General features: G+C 48.6%; 1 protein-coding gene across 13 annotated transcripts in view; it reads left to right on the top strand.

The window, feature by feature from the left end:
- The window catches only part of DNAAF8 (dynein axonemal assembly factor 8), an 85689-nt gene extending 67521 nt beyond the window's left edge, over positions 1-18168 (top strand). For 6 of the 13 annotated variants that reach the window (XM_048961940.1, XM_048961942.1, XM_048961946.1 and 3 more), the window contains 7 exons: positions 3219-3414; positions 6896-6990; positions 8392-8512; positions 10351-10565; positions 12089-12174; positions 15390-15459; positions 16266-17128. In XM_048961940.1, coding sequence (XP_048817897.1) covers positions 3219-3414; positions 6896-6990; positions 8392-8512; positions 10351-10565; positions 12089-12174; positions 15390-15459; positions 16266-16343 — 861 coding nt within the window. In that variant the 3' untranslated portion in view covers positions 16344-17128. Of the gene's footprint in view, positions 1-3218; positions 3415-6895; positions 6991-7084; positions 7583-8391; positions 8513-10350; positions 10566-12088; positions 12175-15389; positions 15460-16265 lie in introns of those variants that run through there. The other 7 variants (XM_048961952.1, XM_048961951.1, XM_048961943.1 and 4 more) reach the window with 6 other exon arrangements.
- The last annotated feature ends 293 nt before the right edge of the window (positions 18169-18461 follow it).

Here is an 18461-nt window from a genome sequence, read left to right as displayed (position 1 = left end):
TTCATTTTTAGAACATACCCAAAGTCTTTCATCACACAGGGCTGAGCTCCCAAGGTAAGCAGAGAGATGGTGTCAGATGAGGGGTTTGTTCACTATAAGCAATGCCAGCATCTCCTTCCTCTTTCAAATGTGTGCCTTACCTGCACATTGGCCCATATCCTCAGCAACATGCTGTCAGACATCACTGCTTTTTCAACTGCAATGCTAGCATTTAGCTTCTAAGCAGCTTCTGGCCTTTGGCCTGCAGTAAATAATGGGCTGATGAGGTTACCCAATCACAGGAGATGCAGCAATGCTTTTTACCTGAAAGCTAATGATGATGATAATAAAAACAAAGGTCAGCTAAATAGAGCAGACATTGCCTTCTCAGCTTTTACCATGACCCAAGAGCGTTAAGACTGTGAGAAGCAACTGCTCCAGAGGCAGTTCTGCTATGGAGGTTTTCCTTTCTGCATTTATTCAGCAGATCCCAAACTCACAGCTGTGGCTGCTAGCTAGGAAGTCTGATTGTACAGCAGGGCTGATCTGCTGCCCTTGGATTACCTGCTCTGACTGCCCATAGCAAGTCCCCGGACTCAGTAACATGATGGATTCCCTCCAGCCTTGCCTTGAGAGTCTGATGCTGGAAGCAGAACAGTTCTGCTGTTTTTAATCCTGTAGTCCTGTGGAGCCAGCGCTCAGCTGGAACTTCCTCTCTGTATGCATCAACAAAATTGCTCCCTGAATTCCAGGCAGCTGCACACGTGCCACCTCGCTGCAGCTGTTTGGTTTGAGGCTGGTGCAGAGGCATGGTTTGGCTGGCAGCGCCCTGCCCGGACCTGGGGGTGCAGCACAGGGAGAGAAGTCACCTTGTCTCACTGACACCATTCTAGCCATCAGAAACAACATCATCATTAACCTGAAGCCTGCTCGTTTCCCAGGGAAAAGCTGAAAGAAGGGATACAGAGACAGCAGAGATTGTTACATAAACTTAAAGCACTCTGTAGGGTCTGGGACAAAACAATTTCATTTGTTGCATTCTTTTTAACAGAAACCACCTCTGAACATTTTCTTTTGCAGGTGTGTGAGGTGGAGTTAGATGAAATGTTGTATCTACAGCTTTGGGAAGTTTGCATGGAGACGTCATCAGTGTTCTGTGTCTCCCCAGCAGAAGTCCTGATGACGTCTTAGTAAAGTGGATTATGTGCATATATTTTACACTATCAAAGTTTTCCAAGCCTAAAGGGCTTACTTAGCATTATACAGAACTGAATTAATGTCACACATTTGCAGTATGCTGTGACATGTGGATGTCTGAGCCCTCATCACAGCACAGCTCTGAAACTTCCCTCTGTGTTCCTCCAGCACAGCTGTCCCTGCTCCCCTTTGTCTGTGTTCCTATGGGCTGGGATCTCACAAATATCACAGGTTGTATCAGACCTCTTATCTCAATAACCAGCTTAAGAATGGGGCATCTCAGATCATTCCGCATTTCCAGATACAGAGGAGAAGATTGGGATTGAGCCAATGATTTTTCCTTTATAGCCTGCTTACAAAAAGGCAGTTTAGGGGGAATGTGAGTGAGAGAAGATTTGGGTCAAAGTCAGTGAATGGCTTCATAGGATAGAAAAACAAAAGATGCCTCAAAGTGTTTTATTTTCATATTTTTGAAAGAAAGGATGGGATTTTCTTTTGGAAATGTTTTATCTTGAGAATTGCCATTCTCTGGTGCTTTGAAAAGATTAAAAAAGAGAGGAATGAAAACCTTTGGGGAACTGAATGATGCGATTCAGCTGAATCAAGCAAGAGTTTTTCCTCCAGCTTTTAATTTCTTCACCAATGGCTTTAAAAGTAAAAAAACCATAGCTTGGTTTAGCCAGCAAGCTGCAGATGCTGTTGTGTGTATGCACAGTGCTGGCTGAGATACTCTGCATGCTGGCATTGCTGCACTTGGTCACTTGGAGGGCAGGGAGGCAGACCTGGGTGCTTCTGCCACTTCTTTAGGATGAAGGGCTCTGAAAGAGCCTATAGCTGCTGCTGTGGATCTCACATTTAATGGAAACATCTGCAAAGAAGCTGGCTCTGCAAGGCTTTGTTCAATGAGAATAGCAGGGTCCTGGACTGCTTTGCTCCTTAGCCACCTTCTGCCCTGGGCTCTCGCTGTCTTTCTCAAGAGTTCTCACTCGTTATGTCCATCCCTGGCCAACAAATCACTCTCTTGTCACTAGTGCAATGAGTGCTAGTGCTTATTAACACTCATCCTGAATTAAAGATCTCAGGATCCTGCGGCCTGCACAGCTAGGTGAGGAATCTCTTTGCTCAGGGTGAACTGGCAACCTTTGTAAAGGAAAAAAATGGTAGAGAAATTTGCAATGGAGCACACATCATACCAGGGGGAAAGCCAGGAGTTGAGCTGCTTTCTTTCAGCTCCAGTCCAGTGCCCTGTCCTGAGCATCCTTGTTTAAAGCTCACTGTTTCAGTAGCACTGATCCCATCTAGTGTATGAAATTCTGCCAGCCAGACTCACAGCACGGTGTGTATTGGGGCAGTGGGGGGCACTGCTTTCATGAAACTGAGAAAGAAAATTCTGCTATGTCTTCTTACCTAAGCAGAAGAACTAAATGTGGTTCCTTATCCTAGAACGTATACATGACCATGATGATATTTCTACTGTCCATCACTTTCCTACCCATATGTCACACTGAAGGTGCTGTGAAAAGGGCATCCCACAGATCAGTGGTTGAGCACTGGGCACTGAACTTCAGAGAGACTTCATTTGTAGTGGGTAAGGACAAATGGCAGCTCCAGCTCTGCTGTCTGTGTTCCAGATGGGAGAACAAGTCACAGCACAAGGCTTCTTTTCCTCTTAGGAACAGGATTTTGTTTCCTTTCTTACTGTGGGGATTTTAGGATATTACTGCAGAAGTTGTGAAAGCTGCTATGGCTAAAATACGAGCTCAGTGCTGAACTTTTCTTCATTCCGTGCGTGCCCAAGGTGGGAACTGGGCCTCCCATTTCCTGGTGAATGGCACAGCAGGTACACGAGTTGGTGGCCATTGCATGTGCTCTGGAAGCTGTGCGTGCAGTGCCCACTAGCATGAATGTTGCAAAGGGAAGAGAAAGCAAGGAATAATGTCAGGTCTGTTTGCTTCAGAGGTGGTTTGAGCCAGAGGGTTGGGATCCAGCACTCATCTACTGCATTTATTGTAATCTGTTCCCTCTCTGCTGTTTCTTTCCAGGATCCTGCTGTTCTAGAAGCTCACTGTACCTACCTTACCTCAGGCACTTCTCTTGTGCTGTGTCTTCAGAGACCAAATGCTGTGAAGAAATTGATCGACATTCTGGGGCCAGAGGACCCTCAAGTAGCCCAAGCACTAAATCCATGCTTCTGGAGGGCTCAGTATGGCATCAGCACTGTCCAAAATGCATTTTATGGTAGGTTTTTGTGAAGGCTCAGATAAGCTAATGGTAAAAACGTAATGTACTGTTACCCTCCTGCACTGTCAGCACAGATCCAGCCTTGGCAGGCAGTAGTGACCATTATTCCCTAGAAAGTTTTGATTGTGTTTTTGGTGGCTGACCTGAGTACATCTCGTGCTATGAAATATTGCCCCAGAAGATACATCAAAAAGTTATCTTCTCAGAACAGCCCCACATCTGTCTTCCATCAGAACAGATTTCTTTTAATCTCTTCCCTGCGTGGTCATTTTGTGATTTTAGCTTGGTTATTTTGTACTTATCCCCAAGAACCCATTTGTCTCCATGCTTCTGACTCTCTTCCTGGTAACTATATAACTCGCTAGCCATCTCTCACAGAGGGATAAAAGACTCCAGGATACCAAGTTCCTGTAGTGTCTCAAAACATTAATGGCTGGCTAGAGGGAGGTGATCAAAAACTACTCCCACTGAGGAGAGCAGGTAAACTCAGCTGTTTTCCATTCTGAGAGGCTCTTGCCAGCTGACACATCAGCTAGTCAGCATCCTTGATGCTGCACCAGCCACAGTTCCTCCACCAGCAGCAGGAGGAACGAGGATGCTGCCATGATTGGAACAGGAAACAGCTGAGAGTGCAGGTGAAGGAGGGGAGAATGAGAAGGAGTGCTGAAGAGAACCAAGGATATCATAATGGGGGATCTGGGCTGTTTCGATAAGGAGGAGCAAGGATGTCATTCAGAAATTCATAAGGAATTAAGCGTTATTAATTGACAGCTCATTAGTAGTTTGTTTTTCTCAATATTGTGCTGGATGTAGTTAAAGGAGCATAAAAATAACACAATCAATAATTTCCATAAAAACAGTTGAGCTAGCAGAGACTGGATGCTTTTGGTTTCCAAAAGAAGTTTCCTGTCAAGATCCACTGGATTAATTGGTGCTCTCTATTACACTCTGTATTGTACTCCCTCTTTTTGTCCATATTGTGGTCTTCTGAGGAGAACTCACAATCAAGAGCCCCCCACATGTAGCTGTGGGAAGAGAATCAACTCCTTGATGTAGAGTTACTTTTTGTCAGATACAATCATAGTCCTTAGGACCAAGACTAAACCAAGAGAGATCTCCCACCACAATTACTCATAGGTTCTCATTTGTGGGAGTGACAGGAGGGCAGGTCTACCTACATAAGAGATGCTCGAGGCTTCTCAGCCAGTACTTTTCCACTATACCCCTGCTTCTTTTGCTCTTAAGATTAATGGATTGTCTTCCTGGGTTGCCTTGAGAATGAGAACTCATCAGTTATGGGTAATATATACCCCAACTTAATATACCCACGCAACACCTGGAGCTTCCCTAGCACAATTCTTCTAAAGATTAGTTTATATCAGCAAGGGAAGCTGACTCTCAGCCTGTCTCTCACTCAGAGGTTACAGAGAGCTGTGTGTTAAGGAAGGCCTCGGATGTTTTCTGAGAGATTCCCTTCAGATCCCTGCTTCCTTCCCCGACTGGGCTAGGCACAGAACTGAGCTGGTTGGCTCCCACCTGCCTGCAGAGACCAGACTGTGCATTAGCATCCCAGCTCTGCGCGTGGCTCACAAAGCCTTAATTGCACACATTCAAGGAAAACGGTTGCAGCTGTAGCTTATGCACACAGCAACTCAAACCATGAATCTGATCCAGCTGCTACGCCAAGGAGGAGCCTGTCCTTAAGGACCCTCAATGCCTCGCATCTCCTAGAGTTTGTCCTCCAAAAAGGAAGAAATATTTGTGTCCAAGTTAAGCAGGAAACGTCGTCAGTGCACAAGTGGTCATCTGGGGGACAGTGGAAGAGCTGCTTTCCTCGCAGAGAGTGCCGTGTTTCTTTGGTTTTGCTCCAGCTGAGGAAGGTCTCTAGCCTGTGCCATTGTGCTGAAGTGCAGCAAACTCCAGCTGTGTTTCCTCTGGAAGGGACTAGAGAAGTTCTGGTAGGATGAAGGCCAGGTTTGGTGATAACAGTCAAACCAAGTAAAGCAGTTCTAATATTCTGAGGCTCAGATGTAGAGGTAACCCTGCATTCCTTCCATCTCTCCAGTATGTTATGAAATCACTGTGCAGTGCTTTTTCTCAAGCCCAAAGAGCTTCTTATACAGCATTACACCTTGAGAAAAGTAAGAGTAAAACGTTGCTAAGAGTAGCATTGGGAACATTTGTGTCCCCTTTGTAATGGCACCAGTGATTTAAACAGGGAAGGTTTGACACAGAGGTACATAAAGCACACAGCATGACTTATACACCAGTGACATATACAATCTCAGGGCTGTAAACTACTGTTAAGCACTCTGGCTATGTGATCTTAGAATTATGGCTGCCCACGCAGGGCTGAGTGCTCTAGGAGTTGTAAGGCACCATTTTTTTTTAAATGCACAGTTTGCAGAAGTGATTTATTTAATATTTCAGAATAGATTTGCCTTTTGTGTATTTGTATCCCAGCAGTGTGGATCCATGCCGGCACGCTGACAGTCTGTCTGAACTCCGCTTATTTAGAAATAGCTTTTCCTTCTCAAACGTTTTCCACTCACAAACCTCAAAACCTTCTGAGCAGTGGTTTCTAACACTGTGACTTTATGGAGAAATACTCAGCTGCTGAGCTGGAGGGACCTGTAAGTCACTGAGTTCAGTTAATCTATTTCCTCTCATAAGCATTCACCCGAATTTGGGTTGCTGTTAAAGAACTTCTCAGCTGGAAATTTTCATACGCTTTCGATTCTAAATGCAGTCATGCACAGATTGTATCTGTTTGCTCTTGTGCCAGTGCATGTACTGCAAGTAGTTTTCCCATCTCTGACCTCTTCACCTTGCTGTATTCCTTCTTAGCTTTGTGTTACGTTGGGTTAATCAGGCAGAGGGCTTTAGTTCAGACTCTTCAGATGATTCCCCGCTCCTTCTCTGACCTTCACATTCATTCTTCGTACCTCTTCCAGTCTCAGTCTGCTTTTCAGGACTACAGGTGAACGGTGCAATGCACTGCTGTCAGTAGTGTCTCATACTAATCTTCTTTCTTTTGCTCTGCTGTACAGGAGTCACCAACATGGTAGGGCTTACATTATTCTAATGAAGTACAGCTGGTTTTAGTAACCCGTAGCTCCGTTCCCCACGACTAGCCTGACATGATCCAAGAGCATGGGGAGAACAGGGGGTTAGACGTGGTGTTACTGACTCCTTTATATGATTCCCTTGACTACACTGTTAGGAAATAGAGGGAGCCTTATTTACGTGGAGGACAAGGTGAGTGATAATGGAGCAGAATCAAAATACCAAAAACGCAGTGGAATTATTCTAAATATAATGGTTCTAAATGTTTGCTGTTACTATACAGAACAGCTGGCCTTTAAAGCAATTACTTCAGTAAGTTGCACGCCATCAATCTTTCAGGGGGATGAGTGCGAGTCCAGAGAATGTTTAATTCATGCCCTGAAAGAATCTTCTCATTGTATTTATCTCTCAGGCTCCAAATCCTACCAAATATCTGTGCGGGACATGAAGCTGTTTTTCCCAGAAGGTCTGTGCTGCGCCGAGTGTCAGACACTGCAGGAGGAAGAGGTAGGATTCTGCCCTTTTCTCAAGGGTCTCCTGCTGTGTCAGAGCCATGGCTTTGGTCCTGCTAGCCCTTGATTTCCTTCCTCTTACACTTTAGGTAATGCTTTCTTGCTGTGTTTCACCGGCTGCCGAGATTTCCTTCTCCTCTGGATGTCCCTGCCACGATGTGCTAACTTTGTATTGACCCAGACACTCTCAGAGGAAAAGTGCTTTTTCAGATGCATTTGTTCAGTGACCTGTGCTATAAATTCAGGAAGGCTCCGGGCTGTTGCTTTAGAAGCCAAGTTCCTACACTGAGCCAGCATCGCTTTGGAAGCAGGTCATGGGGAACAACACCACCATCACCCATGATAGTTTAGGCACAGCTGACCCACAGGCTGATTGTTACCAGCTTTTCACATGTAGCGTTCAGCAACTGAGATGAAGTGAGACAGCTAATAAAAGGACTCGCTGGCTGCTGAACGTATCCCGTGTGTGCACATGCTCCTGGTGTGCAGCACTGCCCCATGGTGTGAGAAGGGTACTGGCCCACATAACCTGCCAACAGAGGTACCAACTCACAGCACTGTAAAGACAGAGCTGTCTCCAATTGGACTCTCCTTGCTGTAAGTCACAGGCACAGTTTGCTGCTGGATGCCCACATCTTCCCCTGCCTGTTGAAGGCATAAAGCCCCAGATTCTTGCCTCCTGTATTGTTGGCAGTGCCGAGAAGCCTACCAGCACTTGTACAGCCAGCTCTGCTCTTCTGGCCCTTCACGCAGTGTAGATGCTGGTCTCTGCTTTGAAGTACCCTAATTTGCCAATGGCTAAAATGAAATGGTCGGTCTTTCCTCTTCAGCTAGTTTTGTACTAGCTAATCACTAGTTGACCACTCTGCTCGGCTTCTTCTCAAAATCAGAGAGTCTGAAGTGCTGAGGTTTGCCCACAAAGGGATGGGATCAAGTAGCAGTTCCCCCTTTGAAGAGCTCCACGATGTGGCCATCCTTCCTCTGTGACTCAGTCTAGAATATCAGGACTGCACTGTCCTGGGACGCATGGCTGTGACAATTTGTTCCATGACAGAAGGGAGCTGCTACACACTACTTAGACACTGGGTAAAGACTTGGGGTCCTTGAGTTTCTGGCCTTGAAGAGCTGGGAATGGAGACCTTAGAAAGATGTCTGGATGCAAGATACCACACTTAGTTAAGTCCCAATAAGAAAGAATGCATGCAAAATGTTCTTTTATCTCCAGACAACCAGGTGTTTTCTAGGCTGGTAATTACAGGAGCACACAGCACCAACAAAACCTTCACAGCTTGTCTGAATCAATACTTGAGAAGTGCTGTCCTTCCTGATTAGGTGGCAGTGCTCACATGACTTGCCTCTCTCTCTCTCCCTCCCCTCCCCTTCTTGCTTCCTGCAGATCTATAACCTGAAATGTGACCCCATAGTCAGTGTGGAAATCAGCAAGCAGCGCAAAATCATAAAAGGTGGAACAGGAGGGAAGCTCAGTTTACTGGGCTCTGGGCAACCACGCGATCTTGGTAAGGAAATGCATAACTCTTGTTGTAGATTGAGGCTGTTGTTGATTAATTGGATGGCAAGACAAACCATCTGGTGGCAGCAAGATTTGGTATTGACGTCCTTTCAGAAGGGAGCGACAACTCTGAGCTACAACGAACAGCTCTGGTGGAGTCCAGCCAGTTAACTCTTTGCCTGCTGGGCCTTTCTGTCACCACTTCTTTTATGGGTTTAAACATAGGGCTGATGAGAAGTGCTGATCTTGTCACCAGCAGAAGAAAAAGCACTGTCAGCACAGATAACATAAGCAACAGCTGAACTATTACTGTGTGTTTTGCCACAGTGGTTTGTGTGTCCATTCAAAGCTCAGGAGCGACCAAGGCACCGCAGTGATGAGCGACAGGGAGACCTTTTGTTCTGGCTGTAAATAAGCAGCAGTTTGTGCATGGAGTGCTTTTGGCAGCATGGGATTCCATCTCTTGGGAGTGGGTCTGAGATCTCGTTGGGTTCCCACAAGCTGCTGGATGTCTGCCAGCTAAAAAGAACTTCCAGTTACTGCTGGTCTGAGTTTGTTTTTGAGTCAGAACCTCAGCAGCAGGCCTGTCAGCTCCCTCAGATGTTGGTAGTTTCTCTGGTTCTTTTCTGCTGACTGTTCTTGATAGGTGTGAATACGATGCAGGTTGTGATGCTCTGCCTTTTATTGCCAGGAGATGTAACTCTTATATAGATGCTTCCGTGTTGGGATCCTGTGGGCTGATCCCAAGCCTTTATACCAAAGTGGTGACCAGGCAAAGTATCCCTGTGGTATTTACAGGGAGCAAAAGTGTTTGGAATTGTGTCCTCTGAAGGAGGAATTATCAGTAGGTTCTTTCCATTGCCTTCTGTTGGCTCTGGGCTGTGCCCTGCACATACTTCATGATCCTGGCAAACGATCCTCACCTGAGTCAGGCCATATCTCCTCCTTTTCTTGTGCTCCACGCTGATACATCAGAGGTTGGCTGTGTGAAGGTTTAAGACTAAACTGTTGGCTGGGCTGAGGTCTATCTTGCAACATTTCTGCCATTCCTAAGCCAGTGTATGAACCCTGAAACAAGAGTAATAATAACACTGCAGAGCTGCTTGTGGAAATAGCGTGAGTGTTCTGCAGGCTCTGTATGGCTGAATCTGGGAAGCAAATCTCAAAGTATGTGCCCTCAATTTCCTGCTTTGTGAGAATCTCTTTGCTTTGAAGATTTCTGAGCAGAGTGAAAAGGAAACCAGTGTACAGCCCTGATGTGTTTGTGTCTCAGAAAATGTTTTTCAAAGAGCTGCTGTCCTGGAAAAGCAAGCACACGTGATGCCTGGGCTGTCAGGCACAATACAGTGAGTGCTGCCAGCAAGCCAGACACATCATTCACTTCGTGGCCTCCTCTTGGACGCTAGAGGTAGCTCTTGCACACGAGGAAACGTCTCCTTTTGGCAAATAATGATCACAAAGCCTAACGGACAGACAGATTTATCGTGGGGAAAATATGAAGTGCATTAAATCTTATGTATGTTGCTGAGAATTACATTTTGGATTATGAAAGCAGCTGGATTAACAGATTTCTTTGCTTGGGAGAAAGTAAGTGGAATAACACCTCCCATAGCAAACCCACAGCTGTCCTTGCCTGACTCCTGGAATGGGGTCACTCCTGCTGCCTGGTGATCTCCAGATACACGCAGGCACACAGCATTTTGGGATGAGCAGCCACACCTGCAAACATCCCAAATGACATAATAATGCCTCTGGTCTCCTGCTTACGTGTTTGTGGTGGTGAGGGTTAGCAGTGGAAGGGGGTCGATGTAAAGCATCTGCTGTGTTTTCATCTTTTCCCATCAGATCGGCCGCTGCTCGGTAACCTCTGCCAAACCACCTGCCTCATCCTGCCGGCGATAATCCTCCGGGGCTCAGACCCCCCTTATGTTGAACTGCTCCATCAGCTCACTGGCAAAGGTTTCACGGTGACTGGAGTGCGCCTCACTGTGCTGGATGCACCACAGGCTCACTGCATCTCAGAGATACTGAGCAGAGCCAAGTGCGGGGTGGCAGCAAAGGTATGGAGTCTGGATTTACGCTTTGCTTCCTTCCCCGTGGAAGAAGAGCCATTTGATGCAGTGCTGTTCTAGCTCTGGGTAAACCAGCTTTAGCACAGCACTGCAATCTGATCTCTTATGCACTAGTAAGTAATTTGGGCAGTGTGCCTTGCCAGCTTCTCCCTACTTTGTGTTCCTGTATCTCCATTAACTCACAGACACCTGAACTTGACATCGTGATGTGCAAACATAACCTTACTGTGAATGCTAAATCCCCTTTAGACATTTTCTTCCATTCACCTCACAGTGCACAGTTGCTGCTGTTATGTATGTTCTGCTGTTGTATCTTGTCTTGTTCTTCCCGATAAATACAGTTTCTATTTCCTTTTCTGTAATCACACTCCATTAATCCTCCTCTACGATGCTAAATAACCCTTCTGCTTTTTGGATGGTGCCCTGGAGTTCTGGGCAGAGATTTCATTTCATCTCTCGTTCTGCTGGTGATGACAACTCGCACTGCAGTCCAGCATGGGGTTTAAGCAAGTGCTCACGGGGTGTAAGCACAAGGTTTGCTTCTGGGGCGAGCCAGTACTTTGCTTTACAGCTGTTTTTCTCTTTATGCTTGGTATAAGATAAACCCACCATTCCAGGAACCTTGCTAGAGCAAAGCAGTAAGGGGGAATGTGCAAGAAAACATTGTCAGGAGCAGACAGTAATCAACAGGGGGAGCTACTTAAACTGGCAGTAGCAATCAACAAAGGGCTGTCAGAGGCATGCAGCAGCTCCAGTGAAGAAATAAAATCATTTCAGTTTCCAGCCCATCAGTACTTATGAGTGTCTTAGGTGCAACCTATAATAAAGCAGGTTAGATCTTTTCAGGTTGTGATTTTTGAAACTGACAGCATCCCTTTGAAGTACATCTGTACAGAATAGCAATTACATCCAGCATCCAATTAGTCTGAGCACTGCTTTCTCCCCCTGCAGCTCCCCCGAGGATGCCGTCCCTGCGCACATCTCTCCAGGAAGGACAAAGCCCAGGGGTGCGTGGGAAGGAGAGGGCAGCACGGCCCTGCTCCCCTGCTGGCCATGCAAACACGTCCTCCTGTCAGAGATGAATGGCTGTGGGCAGAGCTGGCGTGCATCCACCAGGGACTGGCACTGCTGAGCCAAAGGCAAACGTTTACAGCATCTGCTTTCCCTTGCCAGCAGGGCGATGGGCTCCTCCAAGTGAGGAGTGATTCTGCTGCGGTGTCTCAGGCATTTGCAGTTATGTCCACGTTCCTGCTTCCAGCAGAATTAGTGACTGAGTATCACACCCAAGACCCAGCTTATTTTCACTCTGAGAGGAGAGAGCAGCAATAACAGCATGCCATAGGAAGGGGTGAACCGCCAGTTCAGACGTGATACTCCTTCAGCGTGAGCCTCTGCTGCTCTCCTTCCTCCCCTCACACAGCAGTTATCTCTGCTGTCAGCAGCTCATCAGTGAGGCTTACAGCCTTATCTAAGCAGAAAGCAAACCAAGGCTGTGCTCTTCTCTCTCTCAGTGCTCCCTCTTAATGGATGGTTTGTGCCTGGTGGTAGCAGCAGAGCGAGACAGCGCAGTCATTGGCTTCGACTCCCTGCTGGACAGGTAAGTGAGGTACAATAACACTTTAACAGCACTTTTTCACCACTGCCTCATTTCTCTACCAGAGGGCGTGTGATCCAAACCAGGACAGCTGGCTGCTCTGTAATTCACTTGTGGTTTGGACTCCCACAGTGTTCAGTGCCACTCAAAGGCAACGTGTTCCTCTGAAGGAGGGCACGTCACAGGCACAAGGGATGGTTGGGCTGAGTGGTCCTAGTTATCTTTCCAGCCTCAATGATTCTATGATTGTTTTAAGTCATGTTGTTTTCAACGTACCGACACGTCAGAGTGCTCCTTAGGCTGAAGTCACGCTCAGGATGCTAGATAGTGAGGTGTATGCTTTGTTAAGGGCTCAGAGTGTCTGTAAGGCTTGGCAGCATGGTTCCAAAATGCAGGGAATTCTCTGAGATAAGGGCTCACGTTGGGAATAGACCTGCTGAATCGATATAATTCCTAGGAGAAATATCTTAGCAGATTCTGTTTGCTATGAAGAAAAAAAAATTGTTTAAAATAAACGCCAGAGAGCAAAATCAGAAATCAGCCTCGTGAATAAATCACCAGAAACGCTGGATTTATGAGCCTGATAAAACAAACAGAACTCCTCTACAGGGACTGATTAGTGAAGCAGGCTGATTATCAGGCCAATTAACCCACTGCTTCCCAGAGGGAAAGTTTCCATGCACAGGGGGTGGTATTTAGGAACGAAGAGAGCCTCCAGGAGCCCCAGAGATCACTGCTGGGGAGGTTCTAGGAGAGGGCTGTCAGTGGGGCCAGGAGGCAGCACAGCATCCCCCCCCTCTTTGTTTTGCTGTCGGAGTCTGGGTGCGACCTGCAGCACAGCACTTCTGCCTGCTGTAGGTTTACCTTGGCCTGTTGATGTGTGCGTGCATCCTGGAGGCACCCCCACGGGGCAGGAGCTGCTCTGCCATCAGCCCTGCTGCCAGAACTCGTGCAACCATTTGAAACCAGTTCTACAAAAATACTCTTTGTTCTGGATGGTGCTGGTGGAAGGGAGGGGCAGCGGGGTGTTGCACAGGGCTGGGAGGTGGAGAGGCACAGATCCTTGGCTAGATCAGCTCCAGCCAGCAGTGCCCTGCTCCACCGTTAGCCATCAGATGGCTTAAAGTCAGCTTTACAAACGTCTCTGCGAGCCAACCTGACTGAAGCGGTGTCTCACAAGGACACTTCATGCTAAGGCATCTTCACTGCCTAGTTTATAAACATTTCAGAGTAACATCTGAGGTTAATTGCACTTATGCCTCCATCAGCAGGAGCCACGTGACCTCTCCTGCACTGAGTACATCACCACGTATCTGTATCACTGCTGTGGCCCAGGATCCCAGTACCTGCCCTGGCTCTGCTGCGCTGCTGAAGCACTGCAGTGAGGGAGGTTATTTTCCTGCCCTGGGATCCGGTTCACAGCTGAGCCACGTCACTTAGGCACTGTGCCATAGGGAGAGACACGGCCATCCGTGGGGATGTGAGGGCAGAGCAGGGCTGTGATGAGAAGGAATCAGGTGCTGAAGGAACAAAGCAGGCTTGGCTAGTGCAGCTGCTTGTTCTGAGCCTGCTGGAGCTCTGCTGTGCCAGCTCTGTCTGTGGCACGTGAAGAGAACACTCGGAGGAGCAGTTCCTTAAGGGCAGCTGCAGGCTCTCATAACTGTGTGGTGGTGTTCAGCAGCAGCAGCACCCACCCTGTGCACTCTGCCCATTCTCTGGGTGTCTGTGAAGGGATTCTTTCCGCACCAAAGTGCAGGAAGAACACAGGAGGGGACAACTTACACAGGTGGGGGCACAAAAGCAGTCTGTGAGCTTGGTTGACCGCAAAGAGCGGAGCCAGAGTGAGATGTAGGAGGATGCCAAGGGCAATTTGCAGAGCAGTGGAGTCAGGTGTTCGGAAGAGGTGAGGGGAAGGGAACCACAGCCTTGGAACAGTGGGACCAGGGCAGATCCTGGGGGAGGAAGTGACGCAATCCTACCTACAGACAAGGAAAACAGATGGGAGAGTTGCCTTTCTAGTTCTGCCAGCACTCAGATGCCTAGGTCTCCATTAGAAAGCATTTGAATTTCCCCTGTCATAACTTGTTTTTAAAGCCAGATTTCCTAGCTGCAGGGTGGCAGAGGGAAGAATTTACAAGCAGGCTCAAAGCAACAACTTGGAGAAAGGCTCTGCTTGGTGTGCGTGGCAAACCACATGTAGTCGCCTTAATAAGAGATGCTGTTTTATAGTGACCACAGTAGAAATTACTCCTTTGTGGTTGTCTGAGCTCTCATAAAGCACTTCCAGGTGCTGGTAAGATTGCTGGGACCCACCTGTGTTGTGTAGGGTCCCCAGGAATTCAGCTGGCTTGCGTTGTGCTGAGCTCCATCAGCAATGCTGGCCTGAAGCACACCTAAACCCTGGCTGCAGGGGAAGAAAATCAGAGTGCAGGCAATCAGAGCCAGCTCCAAGTGCAGAGGAACTTAGCTGGATGTTGTGCTGTCTGCTGAAACGTTCTTACCAAGTGTTAATTGCTGTTAGCAGGGAGCGATGTTATCCCTATAGGAGGCTCGTCTCTGGGAGGCTTTGGAGGGAAAGGAGGTTTAGAAATCAAAAGAGGAACGTGCAGGATGTGAAATCCTGGGGCTGATGGAAACCACTGGAGGGAAAACTGTTGCCGAGTGCAGGAGCTGGGTGTGGGGGCAGGGAGCTGGAAGCACTTCCAGGGGCTGAAGGCTCTGCCCGTGCATGGGGTTGGCTAGGAAAGCAATTTTGAGCTTTGTGTCGTGCCTTGAGATGTCTCTAATATGTCTTGTGGTCAATTCATGTGATTTAAAGGGGACCAAAGCACGAGGTGAGCAGTGCAGTCCGCCCTGCTGTGAGGGGCAGCACGGGAAGCCTTCAGTGCCTGGGAAAACACATTGGTGGTCTTTGGTGAGCAAAAGGCCCTTGCACAGACCTGGCATATCTGGATGTGTGCGTATTCCCACTGCCCCACAGACCCCATTATGCAACGGGTCATTACTGTTTGTTTGGAGGCTTATATTTTAAGAATCCAAATCCATTTATACAAAGCTTTGTAAAACCCAGGATTTAGCTGTGTAAAGAAGTTCAGTAACAGATGCACGCGGCCAGAGCTGCTGGCACTGAGCGTAGCCCTGCCTAAAGCTGGGTCATCAGCAGTTTCAACAGCTTAGATGGCAAAATAACTCTGCCTTCCCTTTGTCTTTACCCCCAGTGTGCGTTGGCAGAAGCAGTCGGTGCTGGACGTGGCGCAGCATCTCCTCTATCCTCAAAATGAGAAACAGGCAAGTAGAGATGGTTATGGAATAGATGGACCTTTTGTGTCCCTGTGGTGAATGAAGCTTATCCAGAGGGGTCGGATTTTAAAAGAAAATGTCAGTTGGGTTGTGTGGCTCTGGAGGAGCAGCCCAGCTGGCAGAGGGGCAGAGCTCAGACTGAGCCATTCCTGGGGCAGTGCAGGCTGCAGGGCTTCTCCCTGGGGCTGCAGGAAGCACAGCAGTGAGCCCTGGATCTCTTCAAAGGACCCTTTTGCTCCCAGGTCCACAGTGGGTTTGGAAATCACAGAGCCAGGTCTGTGCACCTGGGAATGGCTGCAGCTCAAAAGATGTCCCTAGAAGCTGTGTTTGATCCTCTGATCTCTTGCTAACGAGTTTATGAAATGTCAGCCAGGCTTTCCAGGTTACAGCTAATGAGCAACACCATGATATCAGGCAAAGTTCAGAGGGTTAAGTGAGCACAGATTGCAAATCCTCACGGTCTGAGTGGTGTTCACTGGTGGAGCCACGCCATGGGAGAGAAAAGGAACTTCATACCGACTCCCATTGTGATCTGGGAATAGGAAATAGGATGAGAATTCAGATTTCCAGATGGAGACTGTTACAGCTGTACCTGGGAGAGCTTCTCCCTGCGTGCAGCTGGGGATGGGGCTGTGGGGTGGGACCTACCACCATTAGAAGGGCAGAAGAGAGGAGGTAACACCCCGTGGGGGAATCACAGAACCATAGGACAGCTTGGGTGGGAAGGGGTCTGCAGGGAGTTTCTTTGCAATGCACAAAATTCACAGCTCTCCTTTTCCTTCTTGTCTCCTCAGGCTGAAGAGCTGCTCTGTTGTCTTTTTGACTCCCTGACATCTGACAGCAGCTTCCGCATTGAATCCCAGAGCTGCTAGCTGCTGGTCACAGCCCCCAGGTAGCCCATAGGCCAGTGATATTGCAGGGGGTGTCTGTGCAGGTGGGCACAAAGCTGCTTCCAGCCTCCAGGAGCGCCAGCTCCTGTTTGTCATTATAATAAATTCTGAAGCATCCTGTTAGATGAATGAGCGTGGTGAAGGATCAGCGCCCAGGAACAAATCCTCCTGAACTGCAGCATAATTTCTAATGGAGTGCATTCATGATCTGCTTGTGTTCACGGAGGATTCATCGGACTGGGGTAAAAATCAGGAGTTAAACACGGGGGCAGAGGTTCTCTGCTGTCTCACTCTTGAGCATATCGAGACTCCATGTTCTGATGCTACCGTGGCCTTTGAACTGAAGACAGAACCCCAGTAAATGGCATGCAGATAAAAGGAGGGAGATGGGCTCCCCTGGGAGCTGAGCGTTGAGGGAGGCTGGAAGCTGGGCAGCCCAGCATTCACGTGTCCCTGCTCCCTGGCCCTGCTGCCAGCTGTGTGCCCACCCAGCTGCCCAGGCTGCCTGCTGGGGCCGTGCATCCCCTGGAGAGAAGCTGTGGGCTCTGTGTGCCAGCTGTCCCCATCCCTTGGGGTCCCAGGAGCCGCTGTGACCCAAGGCCTTTGCAGCTCCTGCAGCTCAGTAAGTAGGTCATCTTGCTGCACTCCAGCGCGCTTCTGTTGTGCCTGCGAGCCACACACGGCTTTGAAACAAATGAGAATGAAAAGGATGCTGAGGTAAACCCCATCTGCAAACACAGTGGGAGCCGTGCCTCAGTTTCCCAGTCATGAAACTGCCTCACGCCTCGGGCACCACAACAGAAATGGGGCAGCACTGGGTGCTTTGGGAGCATCCTCAGTCCTTATTGTAACACCCAGCTAATGAGGCTCGGCAGGATGCACAGAGCAGGGAAAACATCATCCTCCAGTATTTCCAAAATGCCAGCATCCCATCGTGGGCTCAGCAGCCGTTCCTGAGCACCCCTCTGCTCTCTGGAGAGCTGCAGGGCCCCATCCTGCTGCCCAGTGCCACAAACAGCTGCAGCTCAGCCATCCTTCCTGCAAACTGCCCCAGGGCCACCAGGATCTGCTCCTCAGAGCTGAGGAGTGAATTAAGGATGGCTGGAATGAGGAGAAAGGCAGATCCGATTGGAGATTGCCAGCTTTGCAGCTGGCTCCTACTTGCAAACAATCCATTTAGCTTATGAAAGCAAGGAATTGAGTACAAAACCCCCTAGATTGTTTGCTTCCTAGAGAAAGAAAAGAAAAGAAATGGAATTTAGATTAAAAATTATGCAGAATAGCATTAATTCCCCACCCTCCCGTGCCTCCCCTCTAGCTGGAAAACCAGAGCTCATCAGAATTTGGCATTGTTCCGCTGCCAGCATGGAGCTGCCTCAATGGAGGAGATAACATACAGGAGGTGGCACTCGCTGTTAACTCCTTCGGGCCCTGCAGGGCCGTGTCCCCTCCCCACCCTGCACCGGCTGTGGGGAAGCAGAGCTCTCACCTTGTCTCCTTCCATCCTATCTATTCCCACAAAGCTGATGTCCCCGTGCACCAGGCCTGGTTTGTGGCTTTAGGTGATGCCCAGTGCCATCGTGAGTGCAAACAACAAGGAAGAACTCAAAATTAATGAGCAACCGGAGTGCAGCGTTCAGATGTTCCACTTTCACGTCCCCTCTCCACTGTAACTCAGCTGAATGAAGCAGCTCTGCAAGCAGGTGCCACCTGGCATTGAAACACTGAATATGGGGATTGGATTTGGGCCGGAATGATGTTGGTTTTTTTGTAATATTTACATTATTCACCCTCCAGAAAGCAGTTCCTGCCCCAGCCCCTCCCAGAGCTCCGAGGGAGCAGAGCAGAGCTCCCTGCCCAGCTCTGACCCTGCAGCACAGCTGTGCCATCGCTCTGCTGCTTGCAGCAGCATCTGCACAGTTTTAGGTCATCCTTGCTGCCCAATTCACGTTGCACTGTCAGCAGAGGTGAAGGAGCACACGCTGGCCCTGGAGGCACACGCTGGTCACATCATTGCCTTCACCTGCCGGCTACATCCATCCATCCGGGGGCACTGGAGGATGCAGGACACCACGGGGACGTGGCACGGCGCAGACCTGC

This window comes from Lagopus muta, chromosome 15 (genome assembly GCF_023343835.1).
Source record: "Lagopus muta isolate bLagMut1 chromosome 15, bLagMut1 primary, whole genome shotgun sequence".
Taxonomy (NCBI): Eukaryota; Metazoa; Chordata; class Aves; order Galliformes; family Phasianidae; genus Lagopus; species Lagopus muta.
The sequence above is the reverse complement of the archived record's forward strand: the minus strand, read 5'-3'. Positions and strand labels throughout refer to the sequence as shown.